Source organism: Sphaerodactylus townsendi, linkage group LG10 (assembly GCF_021028975.2).
Source record: "Sphaerodactylus townsendi isolate TG3544 linkage group LG10, MPM_Stown_v2.3, whole genome shotgun sequence".
Classification (NCBI taxonomy): domain Eukaryota; kingdom Metazoa; phylum Chordata; class Lepidosauria; order Squamata; family Sphaerodactylidae; genus Sphaerodactylus; species Sphaerodactylus townsendi.
The window spans coordinates 19,684,550-19,705,985 of record NC_059434.1 but is presented as its reverse complement, the minus strand read 5'-3'; the positions used below and the strand labels follow the sequence as shown (position 1 = coordinate 19,705,985).

The following is a 21,436-nucleotide window of genomic DNA, read 5'->3' as shown; positions in this document are numbered from 1 at the left end:
ATATAGCTGATTTCCTGATGGCTGGACCATCAGGTTGAATGAACACGTTCTGTCTATGTGTCTGGATCAGATGGGGTCACCGACAGGACCAGCTTGGACAGTACACAGTGTGTAGTGACAGATACAACCCCAAACCTCTGCCATGTAAACTTACATAAATGTGGCCAAACTGGACCAACATTCTAATTTCAGAAGCTTAGACATTTTTCCCAGGTTTCCACTTTCCAACCCTCATTGTGATAAAATGGTTAGAGGTAACCAAAAGCTAACCAGTGACGATAACTTTCAAAGTTCGTAAGTGATAACTGCATACTAGTGTTCCTCCGCTCTTCCTGTGTGTTTTCTGCACAAAAAGCATTAAAATCCTGAGCCTAATAAAGCCAAGTTCAGCAAGCTCCATAAATGAGCACGGAGTATATTTGCGTACGTCGTTCTGGTTTTAATAGGCACGGGCTATTCAATAGCTGTTTACCGAAGTCCTGCCCCTGATCCCTGGAAATATCATTCCTGTGGTCTCTGAGATGCCTGTAATATTGGCCAAAGGCATTCAAATATGTCTTTGAATCCAGAAAGGTGGGATCCTGCTTTTAAAAAACACAGGTGAGAGTGGAGGGAAGCTGATGTTTGTGTCCAATATGCCTACCGGGATACACGCACTATTGAATCTATTACCGCAGTGATGGCAAACCTATGGCACGAGTGCCAGAGGTGGCAATCAGAGCCTTCTCTGTGGGCACATGCACAGAGTTTGTCATGTGGGGAGCGGAAAATCACCCCCACCCCTCCCACACACATCTAGGCTGGCCTGGGCCGCTAAGCACGACGTGCGCGCACCGCGGTAAGCAGGGAGGACTCGGCTGGTGGGCCTGGTGCCTGTGCTCCGGGTGGCTGCTGCCTGAGGGGGGAGGCACAGAGGAGGCAGAGATGCTGGAGAGACACAGAGCAGTGCACGTGGGACTTGCTGGAGGCTAGAGCAGGCTGGCCCCAGCTCGAGCGGGTGGGGCGGAGGAAGAGGGAGCCAACCTTTTTTTTTTTAAACTAAACCTCAGCATTCAGGTTAAATTGCTGGGTTGGCACTTTGCGATAATTAAGTGGGGTTTGGGTTGCAATTTGGGCACTCGGTCTCAAAAAGGTTTGCCATCACTGTACTACCATGTTTTCCCAAAAATAAGACAGGGTCTTATATTAAATTTTTGCTGCAAAAGATGCATTGGGGCTTATTTTCAGGGGATGTCTTATTTTTTGCGCCCCATGGGCATAGCACCCAGGGAACAGGGGTGTTCCGGGGGCATTCCGGGGGTGGGTGGGGACGTGGCAGGGGCGCAGGGTGGGGGCTGTACTGGGGAATCTGTAACTAGGGCTTATTTTGGGTGTAGGGCTTATATTTCAAGCATCCTCCAAAAATACCGAAAAATCATGCTAGGGCTTATTTTCGGGGTAGGTCTTATTTTCAGGGAAACACGGTATTAAGCCCAAGTCACTCAAAATCCAGTGTACAGCATTCAGAAGCAATTATTGGGAGTATGGGACTGATCAGACAATGGGACTGATCAGACATACTTATTCAAAGTATGGGACTGATCAGACAATTTCTTTCTGCAAGCACTATAGGCCGTTCCATGAACATGTATGTGAGATACCCCTTTTATTTTTCCTAACCTGAAAAATGATAATACTACTAGCCACCATTTCATAAAGAATTTCTAATTCTTTATCCTATTGCCCTAATTCGTCACAAAGGAAAAGACAGCTGAATCAGGCATACAGATGAGAATTTGAAGATCTGTAAGGATGCATAAACTACGAAACTTACAGTGCAATTCCAGTCTAAGCCAATTCATTGCAACAGGTTTAGACAGGAGTAACTGTCTTTAGAATTGCACAGTTAATTGCAGAATTTCTCCCAGGTTTCAGGTACGAACAACACCTCTCTCCAACAGCCCAGTCCTGGAGGTCTTAATGCAAAAGCTAAACATTGGAAGCTGCTTGAAATAAAAATGTTTGTGTTCATCCCATTGCAAGTTAAGCTAGAGGCAAAGAGGAATAGAAAAGAAAGATTCCAGGCTTGTAATGAGAGGAAATGAAAAATGTGGTTAGGCCATCACGATGCACAACCAAGAAGGAGGCTTATGCGGAAGCAGGAGGAGGAAGAAGCAACAAAATAGTCTCAGCATTTCTCCCCCTCTTTAGCATATTACTTTCAAAGCAAACTGACTATTTCAAGAGAGTTGTTGAGTCACTAAATGCTCAAAGATCTCTCTTTTCACATATAAAATAACTGAAAAGAAAGCAGGAGGACTCTTGTTCAGATACAAATCTGTCCTTTGCTTTTACATCGAACAGAAAATACAATAATGCAACTGGTACATAGAGCGCAACAGCCGTGATCTGAATGCAGAACACAGTGAAAACTAGCAACACTATAAATACAGTATATCTTCTGAGAGAGGAGCTTATGTAGTCGAGCAACCTTTTTTCATTCGTGTTCCCCTAGGCAACCCATTTCCCTAAAATTGTACACCCCCATAGTAGCAAACCTAATAAAAAAATTTGATTACCCTCAAATGCTCCAGCGCATATCCCTGAGGTATGTGTGCCTCAGGTTGGGAACCACTGTGGTAGAGCAACACTTCCAGGTAGGAAAACAAGTGTGGAAGCCAGCAGGGGCATACCAGGTCTAAATGGCCCCCCAGGGGCATTAATGGCTCCCTGTTCCCGCCACTCTCCCCCGTGCCCCACTTATGGGAGCCAGTAGAGAGGCCAGGGGGCATCTCAGATGGGCACCGCAGCAGCAGGCTGGCTCCTGTGCCACCCGCTGCCAAGCTTCACCACCACCCCCCAGAAGCCAGTATGTGGTAGACATGAGAACTCTGGAGTGGAGAGTCCTAAGTTCAAATTCCCATTCATTCACAAAGCTCAATGGCCACCTGGTTACTATTTCTCAGCCTATACTGTATCGCAGAGCTGCCTGGAGGAGAATATTAAAAGGAGAGGAAAGGGCCAAACACAAATTCCACCCTGAACGTCTTAGAAAAGAGGTAGAATTACTATAATTTTGATTACCTCACAAGATTGGCCACTTCCCCAATTTATTAATTATTTACTTATTTGATTTATATCCCGACCTATCGCAACAATGTTGGACTCAAGGTGGCGTACAATGTGTTTAAAACAAGGGTCTGCAACCATTGGCTCCGGAGCCGCATGTGACTCTTTCAGACTTATACTGTGGCTCTGTGTGGCCTGGAGGTCGGAGGGTAGTGTGGGCGTGTCCCTCCAGTCCTCCAGAGCAGCGCCGGAAGGAAAGGTGAGTGGAGGGGCTGAACCGGAGGCGGCTCCGTGCGTGAGGGCGCCACTTTTCGAGTCCCCTCCACTCGCCTCTCCTTCCAGCACTGCTCTGAAGGGCTGGAGGGACATGCCCACGCTGCCCTCCGTCCCCTGGAGGTTCAAGGGTACCGTGGGCGAGTCTCTCCACAGCAGTCGCCGCCACCCCTCTGCCATCCCCACAGCCACCATTCCCCTCTGCCCCATGGAGCAGACAGCTGCCTGCTCCGTCAGGCAGAGGGGGTTTCCCTGCCCGGCGCCACTGCCTCCTGCAGCACAAGAGGCGGCAGCACTGGGCAGGCTGCAGACGGCATCCCCCCTTTGCCCGATGGAGCAGGAGGCTGCCTGCTCTGTTGGGAAGAGGGGGTTTCCCTGACCAACGCCCATGCCTCCTTCAGCTTGAGAGTGGCGGCACCGGGCAGGCTTTGGCCGCCATCCCTCCTCTGCCCCATGGGAGCAGGTGGCTGCCTGCTTTGTTGGGCAGAGGGGGTTTCCCTGCCTGGCGCCTCAGCCTCCCAGCGCTGGAAGGAAAGGTGAGTGGAGGGGCTGAACCGGAGGTGGCTGCATGTGGAGCCGCCTCTCCGGCTCAGTAGATCTTTGGGGCCATGGAAAATGGGTCCAAATGGCTCTTTGTGTGGTAAAGGTTGCTGACCCCTGGTTTAAAACAATATACTAATACATAAAAGGTTATAATTATACAAATCATCAATAATATGAAATATAAAATGGCAAACATTTTGTATTAGCATGATCAGAGTTCCCAGATACCTCACAGTAGGGAAAAGGGAATGATTAAGCCAGAGCTTTCTAGTATTATTTGAATTCAATCTCCCTATCTCCACCCAAGGAAATTTAACAGTGCAATCCTATGCAGCGCTACTCCCGTACTAAACAAACTTCATGGGAATAACTGCCCATTGGATTGCAATTTAAAGCTTTTTTATTTCTGATTTTTTAAAGGTCTAAAGCCCTATTTCGAATGTCACCCAATCAAGAAAAGCATACATATTTGTTTTGAAGGCTTACAAATACACAAACATATGTATTTGGAATCCAATTCAAATTAAGTGAAAACCAAATTGGGCATGTCATTCCACAGGAAACATACACAAGAGTGATCTTCCCTGAATAAATCTATATATTGTGCAATTAGGAGTGTGTGTTGTGTGTGTTCTGCAATCTACATATTCTGCTCTGCACTCCTCCATGGTCTTTCTGCTAGGCAGGAGGCACCCAAGGGAGGCCAAACATAAACTGTACAGTCTACACATCTCGAAGATTGGTTTATGTACTGGGATCACCCCAGAGGTGGGATCCAGCAGGTACTCACCAGTTCCTGAGAGTGGGTTACTAATTATTTGTGTGTGCCGAGAGGGGGTTACTAATTGGGTCTGCTTTTCCGTTAGAAATTCCATTAGGTCCAAAAATCATAAAGTCCTGTTGTTTCCTATGTGACTGGTTAGCGAAGGTAGAAAAGGGGATCATTCTCCCCATTGGGCTGTTTTAAAAACATGTTTTAGAAATATGGGAAAGTTCCTTGTTTAAGGAAAGTATCCTTCTTTTGATTTCTAGAAACAAAACTAAGTATTTGAAAGTATTAAGTATTTGACAGGCAGTCAATTAGAGGAGAAGTAGTTGTTTCTGTTGGCAGTAGACGATAGGACTTGCTATAATGAGTTTAAATTATGGACAGAAAGATACCAGCTGGAAATTAGGAACTTTTTTTTTACAGTAAGAGTTTTTTACAGTAACAGAGAAATTATTAATGCCCTGCCCCTGGAATCCCCGGCCACGCCCCTGCTGTGCCCCCCCCCAGCCCCATTGGCGCTACGCCACTGTTTAAATCCCACCACCATGGGAACCTGTTACTAAAATTTTTGGATCCCACCTCTGGGTCACCCATTTCCTATTTTTCCAAGGAACTTTCCCCAAACATCCCCTTGCTGCTTAATCATCTAGGAGCAAGAGAAGGCTCTTTAAGAGTGCCCCATGAGCACATATCTGCCCTGCAAAGCATCCGTCCGTTCTTTAAAAAATGACTGTAATGAACGAGAAGAATTTAGGCAAAGTAAAAACAGAGATAAACATCCAATCTGACCAGCTTTTTAAAGGCCCACGCAAATGCGTTTCTGCTTTCTACATCATTAACCTGTCACCTCCCCCTTCCCTCTGTAGGCCTTCATTTTAAGAAGCAACTTTGGGGCATTTCTTCTCCTTTCTGGATTAACATGCCCAAAATAACTGGCATATGTTTGTGTGGGAGGACAGACTAACAGGGTCAATGGCTTTTGTGGACTTACTGTCAAGGTTGCTCAGAGGTGTTCCTTGCACAGATGAACTCTATGCAGAAGACACGGGAGTGCTGTCACTAGAGAGAGAATGCATTCTTAATGCTCTCCTATATACCCTCTCTTTCCTCTCCCACCCCTTTTCTTTCAGTTGTCAGACTGAGAAAGCGGGTTGTGTAGGGTTCAAGAAGGATGGGTGGTTAACAGGTGGTTTGCAGGCGGGGAACACTTACTCATCTCTTGGAATATTGTTGACTGTCTTTTCAAAAACATTGTAAGTGGAGGAAGGAGGGAACTAAGTTTGACAGAGTTGAACAACGCTTCCTCCTAAGTAAAAGTGGGCCTGCCGTCACAAACCTTGGGGCTTTCCCCACTCACCTTCTGCTGCGCGCCGCTCTCGTGCCCCCTCAGCGCGCGTCATTCCTGGCGTGCTCTCGGGGTTCCCCAAGACCCCCGCGCGGGGTCATCAAAAGGTGCCGTTTCTTCAGCGCCAGGAATGACGCGCACTGAGGTGGTGCAAGAGCGGCAGCGTCGGGGTGGCTGCGTGGTTGCCGCCCTTGCAAGTGGGGAGTGCCGCTGGACCCCGCGCTACTTTCCCGGAGTAGCATGCAGCAGAAGGTAAGTGGGGAAAGCCCCCTTGATTCAAAAGAACCACCTAGCTAACTGCCCCTTACCTAAATAGTAGCGCTCATCTCCTCCTATTTCAGTAGGTAAATCCACTTTGGATACTGATCAGAGTTTCCAATACAGCCCAGTGCAGTATGGGCTCTGCCATTCAAATAAATTGGTCAACAGTTCCACTAAGCACGCCCAAGCCTTTTGCTAGGCCCAAACTCACTCTCTGGAGCCCAGCTTTAGTAGAAAAGAGCTATTTATACCTCTGCTACAGCCTTTCAACTATATTTCTCAACGTTTATTGCATAGAATGCTCGTTCTGGCTGAGACGTTGCGTAGCTTTCACTTGATGTACAGCTTTCCTTTTGCAGACCTTATGCCAAACTCTATTAGTTTTTCACTGTATCTCAAGTAACAAAATGTAGCAGGTTACAAGCACAGCTCAACACACACACACACACACACAGACAAAACCACTTCCAATGTCCTTGTCTGAACTTTGGTCTCCATCCTTAATGAGACTCAACGTCTCCCTCCAGACGGGAGATGAGCCAAATCCATGAAGCCTATAATGGTTTGGCATCTCAATATACAGCCTAAGAAATCTCAGAAAATTGCCAGCCATTGGTCACCTTATGACACGGGTCACTCATGTTCATCCAACAAAGACAAAACTACCTGCTTCTGGCTCACACAAGCTAGGCTGTTACGTAGCAGCACAGGAAAGCAAAAGTATTTTGCAGAAACAAAGAGCTGAGTGGCTATTTGCTAAGAGCTGAGTAGCTGTTTGGCAGAACTATTGTTAATCATACACGGTAGCAAATTAACCAATTAAGGACCAGATACACTTGATCACAGACTGAACAGAAGATAATAGTTGACCAGTAGAGCCGCATGAATGGAGCTGAAAAATGTTCCAAAGCTGGCATTAAATTGTAGTTACAAGATTTTTTACATCCAAGCAATTAGCAAACCATGTATGTAATCAACATAACCTGGCAGTCAAAGTTCCACAATGAATTCTGCCATTGATTCTGAAACCCATTTTATTTCTCTTTCCTCTAGTCTCCCACAAGGAAAACTAAACAACCTTGAACCAAGAGGAAAGGCCGAATGTAAATGTTTCAATCCTTTAAAATAATTCACTAAGTGTTGGAATGAGTCAACACTTCCAACCAGTGAGTGCACAGGATTTGGTGCCCATTGGTTGGAGCTGCATCCCTAAAATTCTAACCAGTTCCTTCACCTGTCTCCCCCCTGACCCAAAAGCAAGCCGGGCTCGGCACCTCCCTCCCCACTGCCCCACAACTCTCTTCCACCTCATCTCAAACAACAAGCCAGAGGGAAGCCACCATTCCCACAGGGTCAGGCAGCAGACTTCCTATTTCCCCACCTCCCTTCTCCCGCCCCAAACAACAAGCGGGTCACCAGCACCCTGCACCCCTGCATTGTTCCATCACCCTCCCCCCCAGCAACAAGCCAAGCCTGGAGGGAAGTGGTGACAAACCACTCTCCTTGGGGTCTGGCACCTACCTCTCCATTTCCCCGCCCACCATCCCCCCAACCCAGACACAAAGTAGGATCCACCTGGCAGGATGAGGAGCAACAGCCTTGGGTAAATCTGATTGGGGTTGGGGCAAAGGCTCAGGTGGGGGCAGGGGTCCCCCTTCCTCCTTCCCCCATCTAGAGCCCATTTTATTTTACCTTAAAATGGGCTTTAGTGCTATTAATAAATAAATTAAATAAACTGGCTTTGAATAGGGATGTTGTATGTATTAAGACGAAATACCCCACAATGCATATGTACGTTATATATAAATAGTGGTCTATACATGCTTCATTTACACCTCACAAATTCACAACAATCTTAATCAGACAAAAAAACCAAACCTTGTGATTTTCAGTGTTGCACTGAAAAATGGATAGTGAACAGATTTTAAATGTACACGACATCTTTTTATAACTATAGAGAAAGAATAACTCAGACTTATTTCATGGTGTAGCCCAAGGTATCTTTGAACAGACCCTCCCTAGTAATAAAAGCAACAGAACACAGTTCACAAGTTACAAGGAAGGAAAGCTTTCCCTACAAATTTTAGAGATCACACCAGACTTTGTTTCTGTTAACTGCAATCTCTCAACGTTCAGTTTCAAATGCCACTTAAAAGCACTGTTTTGATCAGTTATTAAACTTTTTTAAAGAGACTACTTGGTATTAACAGTGAATTACCACTTTAAAACAAACTGGTAGAATTAAAACCAGCTGTTCAAACATTTGTCAGCAGGGTTAATCTAGCTGTAAGTGACTGGCTTGCAAAATTTGCCAAAGCAGATACGCTGGATTCCTGAGCAAAATCTCCTTTATGAATAGGGTTGAAGATTCGGACGGCCTGAATCTGGGTTCGGACCGAACCTGTGCTGATTTGGATGGATTCGGACGAGCAGGGTCCAAATCCGAGCCGTCCGAATCCCATGGGATTCGAATCAGCAGCCGAACCGCATTTTAATTTTTTTGTGTTTTTTCACGTTTTGGCCTGCAGGGAATTTGCCAGAGTTAAGTATTCATATTATTGATTCTTGGCATTTGTACAAGGGCCCCATATAATCCTTCTCAAAAATGAAAACTCGTCATCTCCAGTTTTTTATTGTATCCTGCTGTCTTCTGAGGTGAGCAACATCACAACCGACAGTCTTTTCAGTGGTGTCCCCAGCATTTCCCTAATGTTCTGCTTCTGGCATTATCTTTTGCCTGCTTTCTGATGCAAGGCAATTCCACCCCCCTGCCCACCCCAATACAGTTAGCTTTTAAAAACTGGTGTATGGTTTTTGTTCCTCCCCTTGTTTTCTGTGTTTGGTTACACTATGATTTTGTTTGTTGACTGCTTCTGGTTACTTCTTTTTTAGCTGTTGCTACTTTTAACTAGTTGGAAAGGTTGTTGTTTTTTCAGATTGCACAGTTGTTTGGATTGCTTTAAATTATGTTGCAAAGAACTGCCGCAGCCAGCCAGAATTTGTAGCAGCAGAGGCAGCATACAAGTATCTCACATCACTTTCAAGAAGGGCCCAGGAAACTCAGGGGGGGGGGTGCCATCTTCCCCTCATGGGGGGAGGAAAGAATTCCCTGGCCAGGCCTGACTGTATGTGTCAGGAATGGCCACCACTGTACAGGTCCAGCCATTCTCAGAGCAGTCCAAGGCGTTTGTGGCAGCGCAGCCCAGTTGACATTCCCAGTGTCTGCATCCGCAGCAGCATGGCCAGACTCAGCTAACTGTGGCGGCAGCCGTCTCTGCAACAGCTCAAGGCATGTGGTGCAGTGGTAGTGCAGCCCAAGAACTGCTCCCAGTGTCTGCTGCCCGCTAGCCTGATGGCTAACCCCAGATCTTGGCAGCAGTGGCTACCGCCATTTTGGAAAGGCACAGACAATGCTCTTTCAAAAATCAGGGGGAGGGGGTTAAATCCTGAGTTGTTGCTTTTTTAATTCCAGATTTTTCTGCAGACCTAGAGGATCCCCTAAGTTTGCCAGAGTTGGGATATGTGTGCCCCCTATCTGCAGATTTAAATATCTGCAGACTGGGGGAACACTGAAATTAGATATGTAGATGGTCAAAGTGCTTCACAGCAATCTGTACAAAAGCAACACAAAAGAGCACATTATTATCCCACCTTAAAGAAAGTACAGAAGCTGAAAGGGAATGACTTGCCATGAGCTGCCTCGTGTGTTGGTGGCAGAGATTTCAGCATCCCAACTCACAGCTGCTTCGCCACACCACCTGTTACTAGCAGTTCATCTTCAATCGCATTCATCTTACAAAATAAGTGTTTAACTGAGTTGTACATTTTTAAAACACAGTTGCTAGAGCTGTATCCCATAAACATTTGTCTGACTAGCTATGTCTACTTTTCTAAATTTGGGTTAAAAGAACCCTTGGGCTTATTTCCATTAATTCCACACAGTAATGAATAATTTCTTAGATGTCTTCTGGTCTCTAATTCTTGTACAACAAATCATCCTTTCAGGAAGTATAAGAACTATGGTGGTGCCAAATCTTTTGACTTCAAGCCTGGTCTCATTTCCTGAAATAAATCTATCACTAAATTGCAACAGTTCTGTTTTTTCAAGATGCTCAGATTTCTGAATAATCTCTCCACGGGTTTTTACATGTTTACATACAGAGAATGGTTCTGAAACTGTTAGTAATCCTACTTTACACACACACACCCCTTGTAAACACAAGCCAGCTAGTGAAGGGGCTTTATGTTCCAAGCCCTAAGACAGAGGGAACATTTATTTCCCAGTTAGCTATTATTTGGGAGGGCTGAATACTGTAATAGGAAGATGGGTGAAGAGTATGTCATGTGTACTCATCTATGTTTTGAAATTACTGCTTCTATTACTTTGAATACACAAGGCCACTCTATCCTGTCAAAAGCATTTATTCCAAAAGTGAGGAGGCAAGGCGCTATACTCCATTCAACAAGAAGAAGTTAGCACAGGGGTAGGGAACCTTTAACACTCAAAGAGCCATTTGGACCCGTTTTCCACGGGAAAAGATACACTTGGAGCCGCAAATAATTTTGGACATTTAAAATAAAGATAACACTGTATATATTGGGGTTTTTTACCTTTTACTCTGCTCATTCTGAGAAGCGCATGGGTGCGTCCGCCTTGCTGCCTGCAGGGCAGGCAAGGATGGGGCCAGCAGCTCGGCCTCGCCAGCCACCGGGAAAGCGCCCGCCCCGCTCAAACGGCGCGCGCGAGAGGGGAAGCCCGTGGCGCAGCCTCGCCGACTGCGCCGGAGAAAGTCACCGCCTCGAACGGGCGGGCGAGAGGGGGGAAGCTCTGTGGCGCAGCCCCAGCTGGCTGGGTCAGCGGGCAGCTGGGAGGTGCTCTGGCCCTGCTGCCTGCAGGGCGGGCAAGGATGGGGCCGGCGGCTCAGCTCGTGGAGCCGCAGTGCAAGGGCAGAAGAGCCGCATGCGGCTCTTGAGCCGCAGGTTCCCTACCCCTGAGTTAGCACCATCTGTGTTCTGCAACAGAAGTAACAGTAGCGTGTTTTCGCTGCTGAAAATAGTTCCAGTTCTCTTTTCATGTTAGAGAATCGTACTTAAGTGCTGCTTTCTTCAGAACCATCATTCCCCACAATATCAAACACAGAACTTTGGGAAAAGAGCATTTCTATTGCCCTGAATGGCTATTAGCAAGACTTGGCTTTTTGTAGTTGTGCCCGCCATTTTGTTTCCCATTGTTGCTGTGGAATTTTTTTTTGGGGGGGGGAGGCAAGCGTTAGGACCTATGTGGAGCATTGCAGCACAAACAAGTATGGAGTACAGATTAGGAGCTTTTGTCTGCTGCAACTGCTATCCTCCAAAATCAGTTTCTAAAGGAGGTAAGGAAAATGGATTCATTGCTGAGTTTTCATTGAGAATACAAAACTTCTGTCTAATCTCTCAACAAGTTTCTGAGCTAGACAAGTAGCTACTTGCCAAAGGCTTTGATAAAGTTAGACTCATATCTCAATGACAATTTGAAAAAAAAATCCAGCACGCTATCCAGTGTAGTACAGGGCAGAGCTGTATGACACACAAATCCTGGAGCCACTAAAAAAACCTGCATCTGTTCAGCCCTTTCTGTCTGAGCTGTACGATATCACTTACCCCATGTTGTGATGCAGTGTTGTGCATCTCCATTCTTTGTTCAGGGGTAGCCTATGACATAGAGCAGTGGTGGCGAACCTATGGCACTCCAGATGTTCATGGCCAATTGGCCATGCTGGCAGGGGCTGATGGGAATTATAGTCCATGAACATCTAGAGTGCCATAGGTTCACCACCACTGACATAGAGCAAGTTAGAGGAAATCCACAATGTAAAAGTATTACTACAAACGGTAAGCAGTAATCCATAGAATCACACCCAGTGGTATGTATTCTATCAGGTGGCTCGGTAAAGTTTGAAACCTTTCTCCATCCTAAGGAAACTTCTTCCAACAGAAATGAGGCTGGAGGAAGGCTTTAAGTTTTGCTAAGCTGACTTCTAAGATACAAGCCAGTGCCCCCCTCCCCATCAGAAAAACTACTGAAAGGTGGTGACTAGATTTACCTGATACCTGATTTCCCCGAAAATAAGACCTAGCATGATTTTTCGGGATTTCTGGAGGATGCTTAAGATATAAGCCCTATTCCAAAAATAAGCCTAGTTACAGATTCCCCGGCACAGCTGATCTGGTCACGTGGGGGGGAGGGGGGCGCATAATCATGGAAAAAAATAAGACATCCCCTGAAAATAAGCCCTAACATATCTTTTGGAGCAAAAATTAATATAAGACTCTGTTTTATTTTCAGGGAAACACGGTATTACTGCCTTTAGGCACCCATACTCAGCAGCAATTACATTCTACCACCAGCAAACCAAAAAAAAAAACCCTCTACTGAGAAAGTTGGCAAAATTGCAGCATGGGGAGAAAACCAGAAAGACGCTGAGTAACTGTGATCTCTTTCCCAGTAACACTAACTCAAAGCAAAGCTCAAAGAAACACAATGGGAACTGCCTCTCATTCTGGCTCTTGCGGAAACTGCTGTGCGCAGTAATAGTCAATCCAAATCGCTGTGCCAGAAGCCATGAAATCATTCCTTAAAAAACAAAGAGGTTCGCGCCTAAGCACAGCTGCATTAACAATTCGAACCGGTCATGTTATGAAAAACAGAAGTGCATTCTCCTTAAGCCCAGAAAGAGGAAGAACGGCCTCTCCAAAGGCTGTCGCGCTCACAGTTCGATTATGCTGCTGCAGTGCACATTCCTTTCCCGGTCACAAGCTTGGAACCAAATATGTGAGAAACGGAGCAGAATACACACAAGATGGCAAGTCCTGCAGACCTCCCATTCCACAAGAGCCCCCAAGCGCAGCCTCTTATATAAAACCCACTCCTTTGAATTGTTTCAAGGGAATGTTTAAACAGGGCTCGTTCCCTAGGAGGGCTGGCAGAAAATTCCCTGAATAAATAAAAAAAATATCCCATGCACTGGATGAGATTTTACGACGCTTGGAAAATTTATGTCAAATATCCCAATATGCCTCCCCTATTCCTTTAAGTGTGAAAGTGGAGAAGCTCTACTATACTGTACGGGCCCTGCGGGACCTTAATGAATTCCGCAGGGCCTGTAAGACTGAGCTTTTCCGCTGGGCTTTTGGAGAGACCAGCCGCTGATTGGTGCCCCCTCCTTCTCCCCTCCCCCCCTTTTTAATTTAACAATCTGGGGCTCTGTTGTTCCCTTTTAGAGGGAGTTTTGATTACTGGATGCTATCCATTTTTCTGAGCTGCTGCTGTTGTTTATTTTTATGATTACATATTGTATTTTAAAGTGTATTATCATCTTTTATGATGTAACTATTGCTTGTTGTAAACCGCCCTGAGCCCTTAGGGGGAGGGCGGTGTATAAATTTAATAATAAACAAATAAATAAATAAACACACACACACACACACACATACTGTAGGCATATTCATATTTTCTTTTCTTTTATTTTCTTTTATGTACACTGAGAGCATATGCACCGGAGACAAATTCCTTGTGTGTCCAATCACACTTGGCCAATAAAGATTCTATTCTATTCTATTCTATTCTATTCTGGGCTAACTTCTTTAGGATTCAGCTGTTTCCATCACTACCCTCAAACCAGAAATTTGAATTAAGTTATTACAATATTTACAGTCCGATTTTCTCTTGAGGCTCATTTGCTTGCTTCTAGCTGGGAACATGGTACCATAATGCCCCACCCACCCACTAATCTGGCTATTCAGCATGCGGGGAAGTCTCTGGATGCTTCTCACACACATCTGCTACAAATATTTATTTATTTAGCCACTTCATTTATACCCTGCCTTTGTATGTGCTGTGTATGTATGCTGTCAAGTCACAACTGACTTGTGGTTTTCAAGGCAGAGGTGTTTTACCACTGCCTGCCTCTGCATGGGCTGAGAGTTCTGAGAGAACTGTGACTGGCCCAAGGTCATCCAGCAGGGGGCCCCAGGGGTGGGTGGGTGGGAATTGAACACAGTTCTCCAGATTATATTCAAGCAGTGGTACAGTGGCTAAGAGCAGTGGCTAAGAGCAGGTGCACTCTGATCTGGAGGAACCGGGTTTGATTCCCAGCTCTGCCGCTTGAGTTGTGGAGGCTTATCTGAGGAATTCGGATTAGCCTGTACACTCCCACACACGCCAGCTGGGTGACCTTGGGCTAGTCACAGCTTCTCAGAGCTCTCTCAGCCTCACCCACCTCACAGAGTGTTTGTTGTGAGGGGGGAAAGGAAAGGAGATTGTAAGCCCCTTTGAGTCTCCTGCAGGAGAGAAAGGGGGGATATAAATCCAAACTCTTCTTCTTCTCTTCTTCTTAACCACTAAAGCTTGCTGGCTCACTTTTCTAAAAAAAAGTGAAGGATCAGAGGATTACTACAGGCATTTTAAAGTAACACATCTTTCACCTCCGTTATGATAAAGGAATAAGCTCTGCCAAAATGCAATATAGAGGCTGCCAGATTAACCAGTCAGGCACAAGGCTGACTTGAGAATGCAAGACTGTGAGAGTCAAACTACACATTATGGTTTTCCATGCAACATGTCTTGGTTTCCTGCCTCAACTTTTGGCCACCCAGTCACACATCAGCTGCAAATTTCCTGTTCTGTGGCAGCCCGTCAGAGCAGTTGCCATAGGACCGTGGTGGCAAACCTTTGGCACTCCAGATGTTATGGACTACAATTCCCATCAGCCCCTACCAGCATGGTCAATTGGCCATGCTGGCAGGGGCTGATGGGAATTGTAGTCCATAACATCTGGAGTGCCAAAGGTTCGCCACCACTGCCATAGGAAGAGCTAGCATTTCCAAGCAGGTCTGGTCAGGCATAGTTTTTCAGGCAAGAAGGATTTTTTTCTTCCACAAATTGGTCAGAGTGAAATTAATGGAACCATACGAGCTCGGCAGTAGCTTATTTCCCTGTTCGTGCAGCACTTTCCTTCCAAATGTGCAACCAGCCAAGGGCCAGATGTTCAACAAGGGACACACACTATCCAAAGTTTCAAACATCAAATTACCGCATACAAGCACTTTTATAACACACCCAAAGTGCTAGGAATCTGAATGAATAATAAGACAGAGGAAAAATGCTTAAGGATGCACACAGATGCATGCAACTTCAGCAACCCAGCTACTATGGAAGCACATTCAGTAGAATTCAAGTTCAGGGGGAACCAGTTGAGCCAATCTAAAACAAAAGCTAGATGTGCACAGCACTGATTGGCTGGCATCTATAATGTAATGGATTCCCCACATCCTGACTTATGGCAATCCCTGGTGGGGTTTTCAAGGAGAGTCATTTGGAGGTGGTTTGCCATTGTCTGCCTCTGTGTCACAACCCTGGTATCCCTTGGAGGTCTTTCATCTAAATACTTGCCAGGGTCACCCCTGGTTAATGTCTGAAATCGGATAAGGTTATTAATTCATTAACTCTGTAATGGAGGGTGCTGTGGGCACAAATATACATTATTGGGTAGAGGCCGCACCACCCACTGCTGTCTCCCCACTACAACTACAACTTTGACCACTGCTCAAAACACTTAACTTCTTCACATGTCCGTTAAGGTCAGCCACTCTTATTAGGAACAACTTTTGGCTCTCTCAAATGGGTCTCAGACCAGTTTCATAAAAGTCTGTGGGAGTCTTGAGGATTTGAGTTAACTCCTGCCTGGATATTCCACTCCCTCAGTTCTGTTCCTTGGAGAGATAAACCCTAGGACAGTGATGGTAAACCTTCTTGAGACCGAGTGCCCAAACTGCAACCCAAAACCCACTTATATATTGCAAAGTGCCAACACAGCAATTTAACCTGAATACGGAGGTTTTTGGTTAGAAAAAATGGTTGGCTCTGAGCCGTGCGTTACTTGGGAGTAAGCTTGGTGGTAGAAGGTGGCTCTGCTTTAAAGCAACCATGCAACTCTTCAAACAGGTGAATCACAACCCTAAGAGGGTTAACTCAGAAGCAAGCCAGCAACATTGCCAGCAACCAAGCTTACTCCCAGGTCTTTGTATTTAGTTCACGTTTTAGTTCTTCGCATGAAAATCAGTGGGGTTTAACAGTGCTTAACAGGGTTACCTACACTGCTTCCCCAAAACTAGGTCTTAGGTTTAATGCTAATAATTGAGCCCAGTGGCCCAGGCCAGCCTAGGGTAATTCCCCCCTCCCCCCCCCCCACACACATGATGAACTCTGTTTGTGCGTGCCCACAGAGAGGGGGCTCTGAGTGCCACCTCTGGCACCCGTGCCATAGGTTCGCCATCACTGCCCTAGGAACTGACTTCTACCACCACAACCTGATGCACAAAGGAAAAATATTCTGGTGAAAGGCTCCTAAACAATAGTCCCTCGATTAGTTCCTGGTTGCTGCGTGGAACTAACAAAACAGTGTGAGCAACCCAGGAGAGCTCCCCCTTCTGGATAGCCCCTTATCCGTGCAGCGCCAATACAGTGCACATGCGCAGCTTACAGGGAATGTTGCTCCTAATCCAAAAGTGGTTTCTGAAGCTGTGAAGAATGCAGCTATGAAGATACAGGCAACAAGAGAAGCGTGTGATTTAATAATGATAAAGGAGATTGGCGAGTGCTTCTTGCTGAACCCTGCCAAGAGATAGATCATCTCAAAAATGGCTCAGTTCTCACCAGATGTGTATGTGTACTTTTGGGGATGCTTGGACAGCGCACCATGAGTATCTAATTCCTAAATATGTCACACATTTAATGATGAGCTTTGGTTGTTTTATTTGGCTAAACTTGTTTAAGATGGAGATCTTCACACAAGGGGCTCCTTTGGCTTGAGGCTGGATGATTCTTCACTGAGGGTTCAAACATAAGTGCCTGGGAAAATAGCTTTCCTCTTTAGGTAGTTTTAATGCAACCTCCTTTCAAAATGTTTCTCCAGAATATGTTGATGGACAGGGGAGGAAACATTCAAAAGGTCAGGCCAAGGAGCTAACTGAATCACCCACAGTTTTTTCCTAATGGTGCTGTGATTTAGGCCTCAAACAAGTTTAATAGCTCAGCATTTAATATTACTTACTCACACAACAGAACGCCATTTTCTAGTCCAGACCGAAAGTCTTTGTCTCCGAAGTTTTTCCCCGTTACTTGCTGTGAAAGAAAGAAAAAAAGAATTGGGGACATTTGAGCATGTATTATTATTATTATTATTATTATTATTATTATTATTATTATTATTATTATTATTATTATTATTATTATTATTATTATTATTATTAAACTTAATACCCCGCTCTTCCCAGTCTAATGGCCAGGCTCAGAGTATGAAATTCAAAAATGTTCTTCTGAAAGAAACAGTTCATCAGATAGTATATTCTTAGCACACAAACTCCTAGCAATGCAACACAAGTCTTTTGGGGGGCAATTCTGGAACACATCTAAAAAGGTCATTCATGAGCAGCAAAGTGTGCCCGTTGTCAAATTATGCCTGGCAAAATAATCAATGATATCTCAATATATCCCACTTCGGTTTGGGGTTAGAGGAACAGGACTGCCAGGTTAACGACCAATCAGGTGTGAGCCCCAGTGCAGCTGTTTTGAATGGAAGTCCCTGCACCAATGGTGGGATCCAAAAATTTTAGTAACAGGTTCCCATGGTGGTGGGATTCAAACAGTGGCGTAGCACCAATGGGGCTGGGTGCAGCATGAAGGGGGTGTGGCCAGGCATTCCAGGGCGGGACATTCCTGGGCGGGGCTGTGGCAAGGACACAGCCGCTGCGCCAGTCCTTGGGCGGGAAATGAATGCATGCAGGCGCAGGCTGCCACGCACACCGGTGCACCTCCTGCTAGACTGCTTCAAGTTCTGCGTGCTACCGCTGAGAGGAGGGGCGTAACCAAGGCAAAAATCACGTGGCAAAAATCACCAATTAGTAACCCCCTCTCGGCACACACAAATAATTAGTAACCTACTCTCGGGAACCTGTGAGAACCTGCTGGATCCCACCTCTGCCCTGCACCTATGAAAAATATTCCCCCCAGTTTATCACGTCAATGCATTTGGTTTGGCACCCCTGAGCAGCTACATGTCTTCTAGTTCCCCACAAAGGGCCGAAGTCCTGCAATTTATTTGTTGAAATATGGATATCCTGCCTACCCTCTTGACTGAAGGCACCATCCCCTCTATCCATCCACCTTCAACGCAGGTGCACAGCAAATCCCACTCTTTGCTGTAGGCCAACTTATTCCATTCTCCTATACTTGACACGTGCGCTGCTAAAGGGAAACAGAGGGTGAAAGGCTGATACCGAGGCGTGTGATAAATAGAATGCGTCTGAGAGCATCTACTTCCTAGTCTCGTGATGGACTGATAATATTAAGTTATATGGACAGTGTGGAATCCTTGAAGGAAGCCCCTATGAGCCCAGAGTTACAAGCAGGCTTTTCTTTTTGTTATGTCCTTAAAAAACACACAGAATCTGTGAATCGTATCTTATGCTCTATTGACGTTTGAGCTACTTGCCAAGTCTTTGATAAGATTTATGAAGCAAAAACAAAAAACAAAACAAAACAGGAAGAGGCTGCTTTTCATGTGATATCATGATTAAAATCAAGAACCAAAGCTAAATATAATTTGTCATCACATTGAAACTCGCACAAGAAAATTGAATGACTTTACCAACTGGGATACCCCCCCCCCACACACACACACACACACTTTAACCAGGCTATATTTCATTTCAACCATGGAATTGGCCCACTGCAAACAATAATCATAGTCAGAATGTACTTTTTAAGGTAATTAGTATGCAGAGCAGGAAGAGTAGTGTATTAAGGGTGAGTTATGACAAGCCACTGAATATGAACCTTACAAAGGGTTATTTGACGAGGCTATGGATATAAGAATACTTATGGGAACTAGGGGTGGGCAAAGCTGATAAGGGGGGGGGAAACCCAAACTTACCCTGGCAATAAAAGGAAGCTGGATATGTGGATCCCTTTGGCCTACCACCCTTCTAAAAAAAACAACCCTCCCTCCCTTACGTGCCCCAACAGGTGAACAGCGAACCCGGCCAGGGCAAGCTAAGCATTCAACTGGACTCAGCCTGGGCAGGTCCAGCGTTTAACTGTGTACCTGCCTGCAAGGCGTGCAGTTCAGATTTTTCAACTATTTCTGGGTCTATTAAAACCAAACCTGAAAATACCGTTATTATGTTTTGCCCACCCACTAATGAGAACCTAATTGTGCCTTTATATATACATGCGCCCATTTCTTTGTTATTCACATTTCTCAATCTTTCTCTCGCTAGCATTCTGGGATTACTCTCTAAGGTCAACTGCATTCCCCCTAGCAACTCCTTCAACCTGTTCATGGAGGGCTGACTAAACGTTCCTTTTGCCATGTGTCTTCTTTGGGTCTTCTCAAACAATGTCACTCAGACAACCGTTGATATATCCCAGCTGAGAAGTCATAAGAACATAAGAAAGAGCCTGTTGGATCAGACCAGAGTCCATCTAATCCAGCACTCTGCTACTCTCTGTGGCGCACCAGTTGCCTTTGGGAGCTCACATGCAGGATGTGAAAGCAATGGCCAGTCTTCACAACCTGAAATAGTCCTGGTGCAGTACTATTTGCTCTGTTGGGGGTTGCCCATACATACATGGGGTAACTATAGTTTTTCCCAATGAGACAAACAGCAGTCCTTTGGAGTCATTGCAGATCAGAAAATCGGGGTGGGGAATGTTGAAATCCCCATCGAACTGAGATTTTTAGCAGGAACCAACAGCAGACATCTGTCTGGAAATCAGAGTGCCAGATACATGGAAAAACCTAATGTGCAATTAGGACCGTGCACATCTGGCTCTGAGCAACCACGAGCCACTGGGACGGATCCAGCTCACTGAAGGATTCCGCAAAACTCCCAATATGCTAACTACCAAATAAGAGGCAAAGGGCATTTGCCCTCAAGCCGTGCTGGCAGGTGGCAATAAAGCCTAAATGACCATCCCATTCAACCAACTGCCAACCAGAAAAAAGTTCTCACTTGCAAAACAGCATTCGGTGTCCCTTGGCCGCTATTTCACGACAGGAATACCCCCATTTAGAACTATCCCTGCGGGGCTTTCGAAGCAGCTTGCAATAAACAATAAATAGAATACAATAAAATCAATGCAAAACGTTATAAGAGAGAGAGAGAGAGAGAGAGAGAGAGAGAGAGAGAGAGAGAGAGAGAGAGAGAGAGAGACTGTTAAATTAACAGCATCAAACGCGGCAGTTGCCTGATTGCTAAAACAAAGCCATATTACACAATTGTTTTCAGCATGGATCAGTTCATATTACTGAGGCTTGACATGATCCACTGCATTAAGCTAACAAGCCCCAGGTGCCAGAGCAGCTTAAGGTAAAGGAGAGGGGAGAGAAGCAAAAGGTTACAAATAACCAAACAGATGCTGTCCCCAGGTGAAATATTTCCTAAACCGCAAGATAGCTAAGTCAACTGACTCAGCAGCGCCAAAGCATAATTAGACTCCAGTTTGTTACTTGGCACAACCGTTTAGTTTCTGATGGAGACGGATAGCGAGGAAGGAAAGGTATTTACTTCCTGAAATGTATTCGGCCTGCATTATATGAAAAGCAGCCGTGAAGGGATCATTTGTCTCAGAAAGGATACAGGGAATCACGCTTGACACCAGTGTCCGTTCCTCGCTGGGTTTGCAAGAAATGGCTTCCATATTTCTCTGGCCTCAGAGAAAAAGGGTCCAACATGCATTCTGTCCTCCAGCAAAGATTCTCGTCAAGTAAGAGACTGCTGTGGTGAACTAAAATAGCTACAGAGATTAACCTAAAGTCTCAGAGGTTGAAATCAACAGGCAAGGAAGGACTTACTTACTGCAGGAAATGTATCTACCCTGTGACTGTTCTGTTCACTTCCCCAGGAAGTAGCGAGCGGACTGCAGCATAGCCTATCATGATCAATAATTGAGCAACAGCCTGTCCCACACACAAGCCATCCCACACAAAAGGAACTAGAAATGCCTATAAGCGTTTGCAAAACAGCAAGCTTTCGCAGATTCTCATTCTCTTTTGTTAATGCGTCTCCATCTTTTCCAGGAACCCAATACAGTATTTCACAGATTAGCCACACTGTGATTTTAAATTACCACAGAATCCTTCCTGAGGCCAGAATTA

General features: G+C 45.5%; 1 protein-coding gene across 1 annotated transcript in view; it reads right to left on the bottom strand.

Moving 5' to 3' along the window:
• The window catches only part of LIMCH1 (LIM and calponin homology domains 1), a 231,448-nt gene that overhangs the window by 138,504 nt on the left and 71,508 nt on the right, over positions 1-21,436 (bottom strand). Inside the window, exon 2 of the mRNA XM_048509079.1 lies at positions 17,330-17,400. Within this exon, the coding sequence (XP_048365036.1) occupies positions 17,330-17,400 (71 nt within the window). The remainder of the gene's footprint in view (positions 1-17,329; positions 17,401-21,436) is intronic.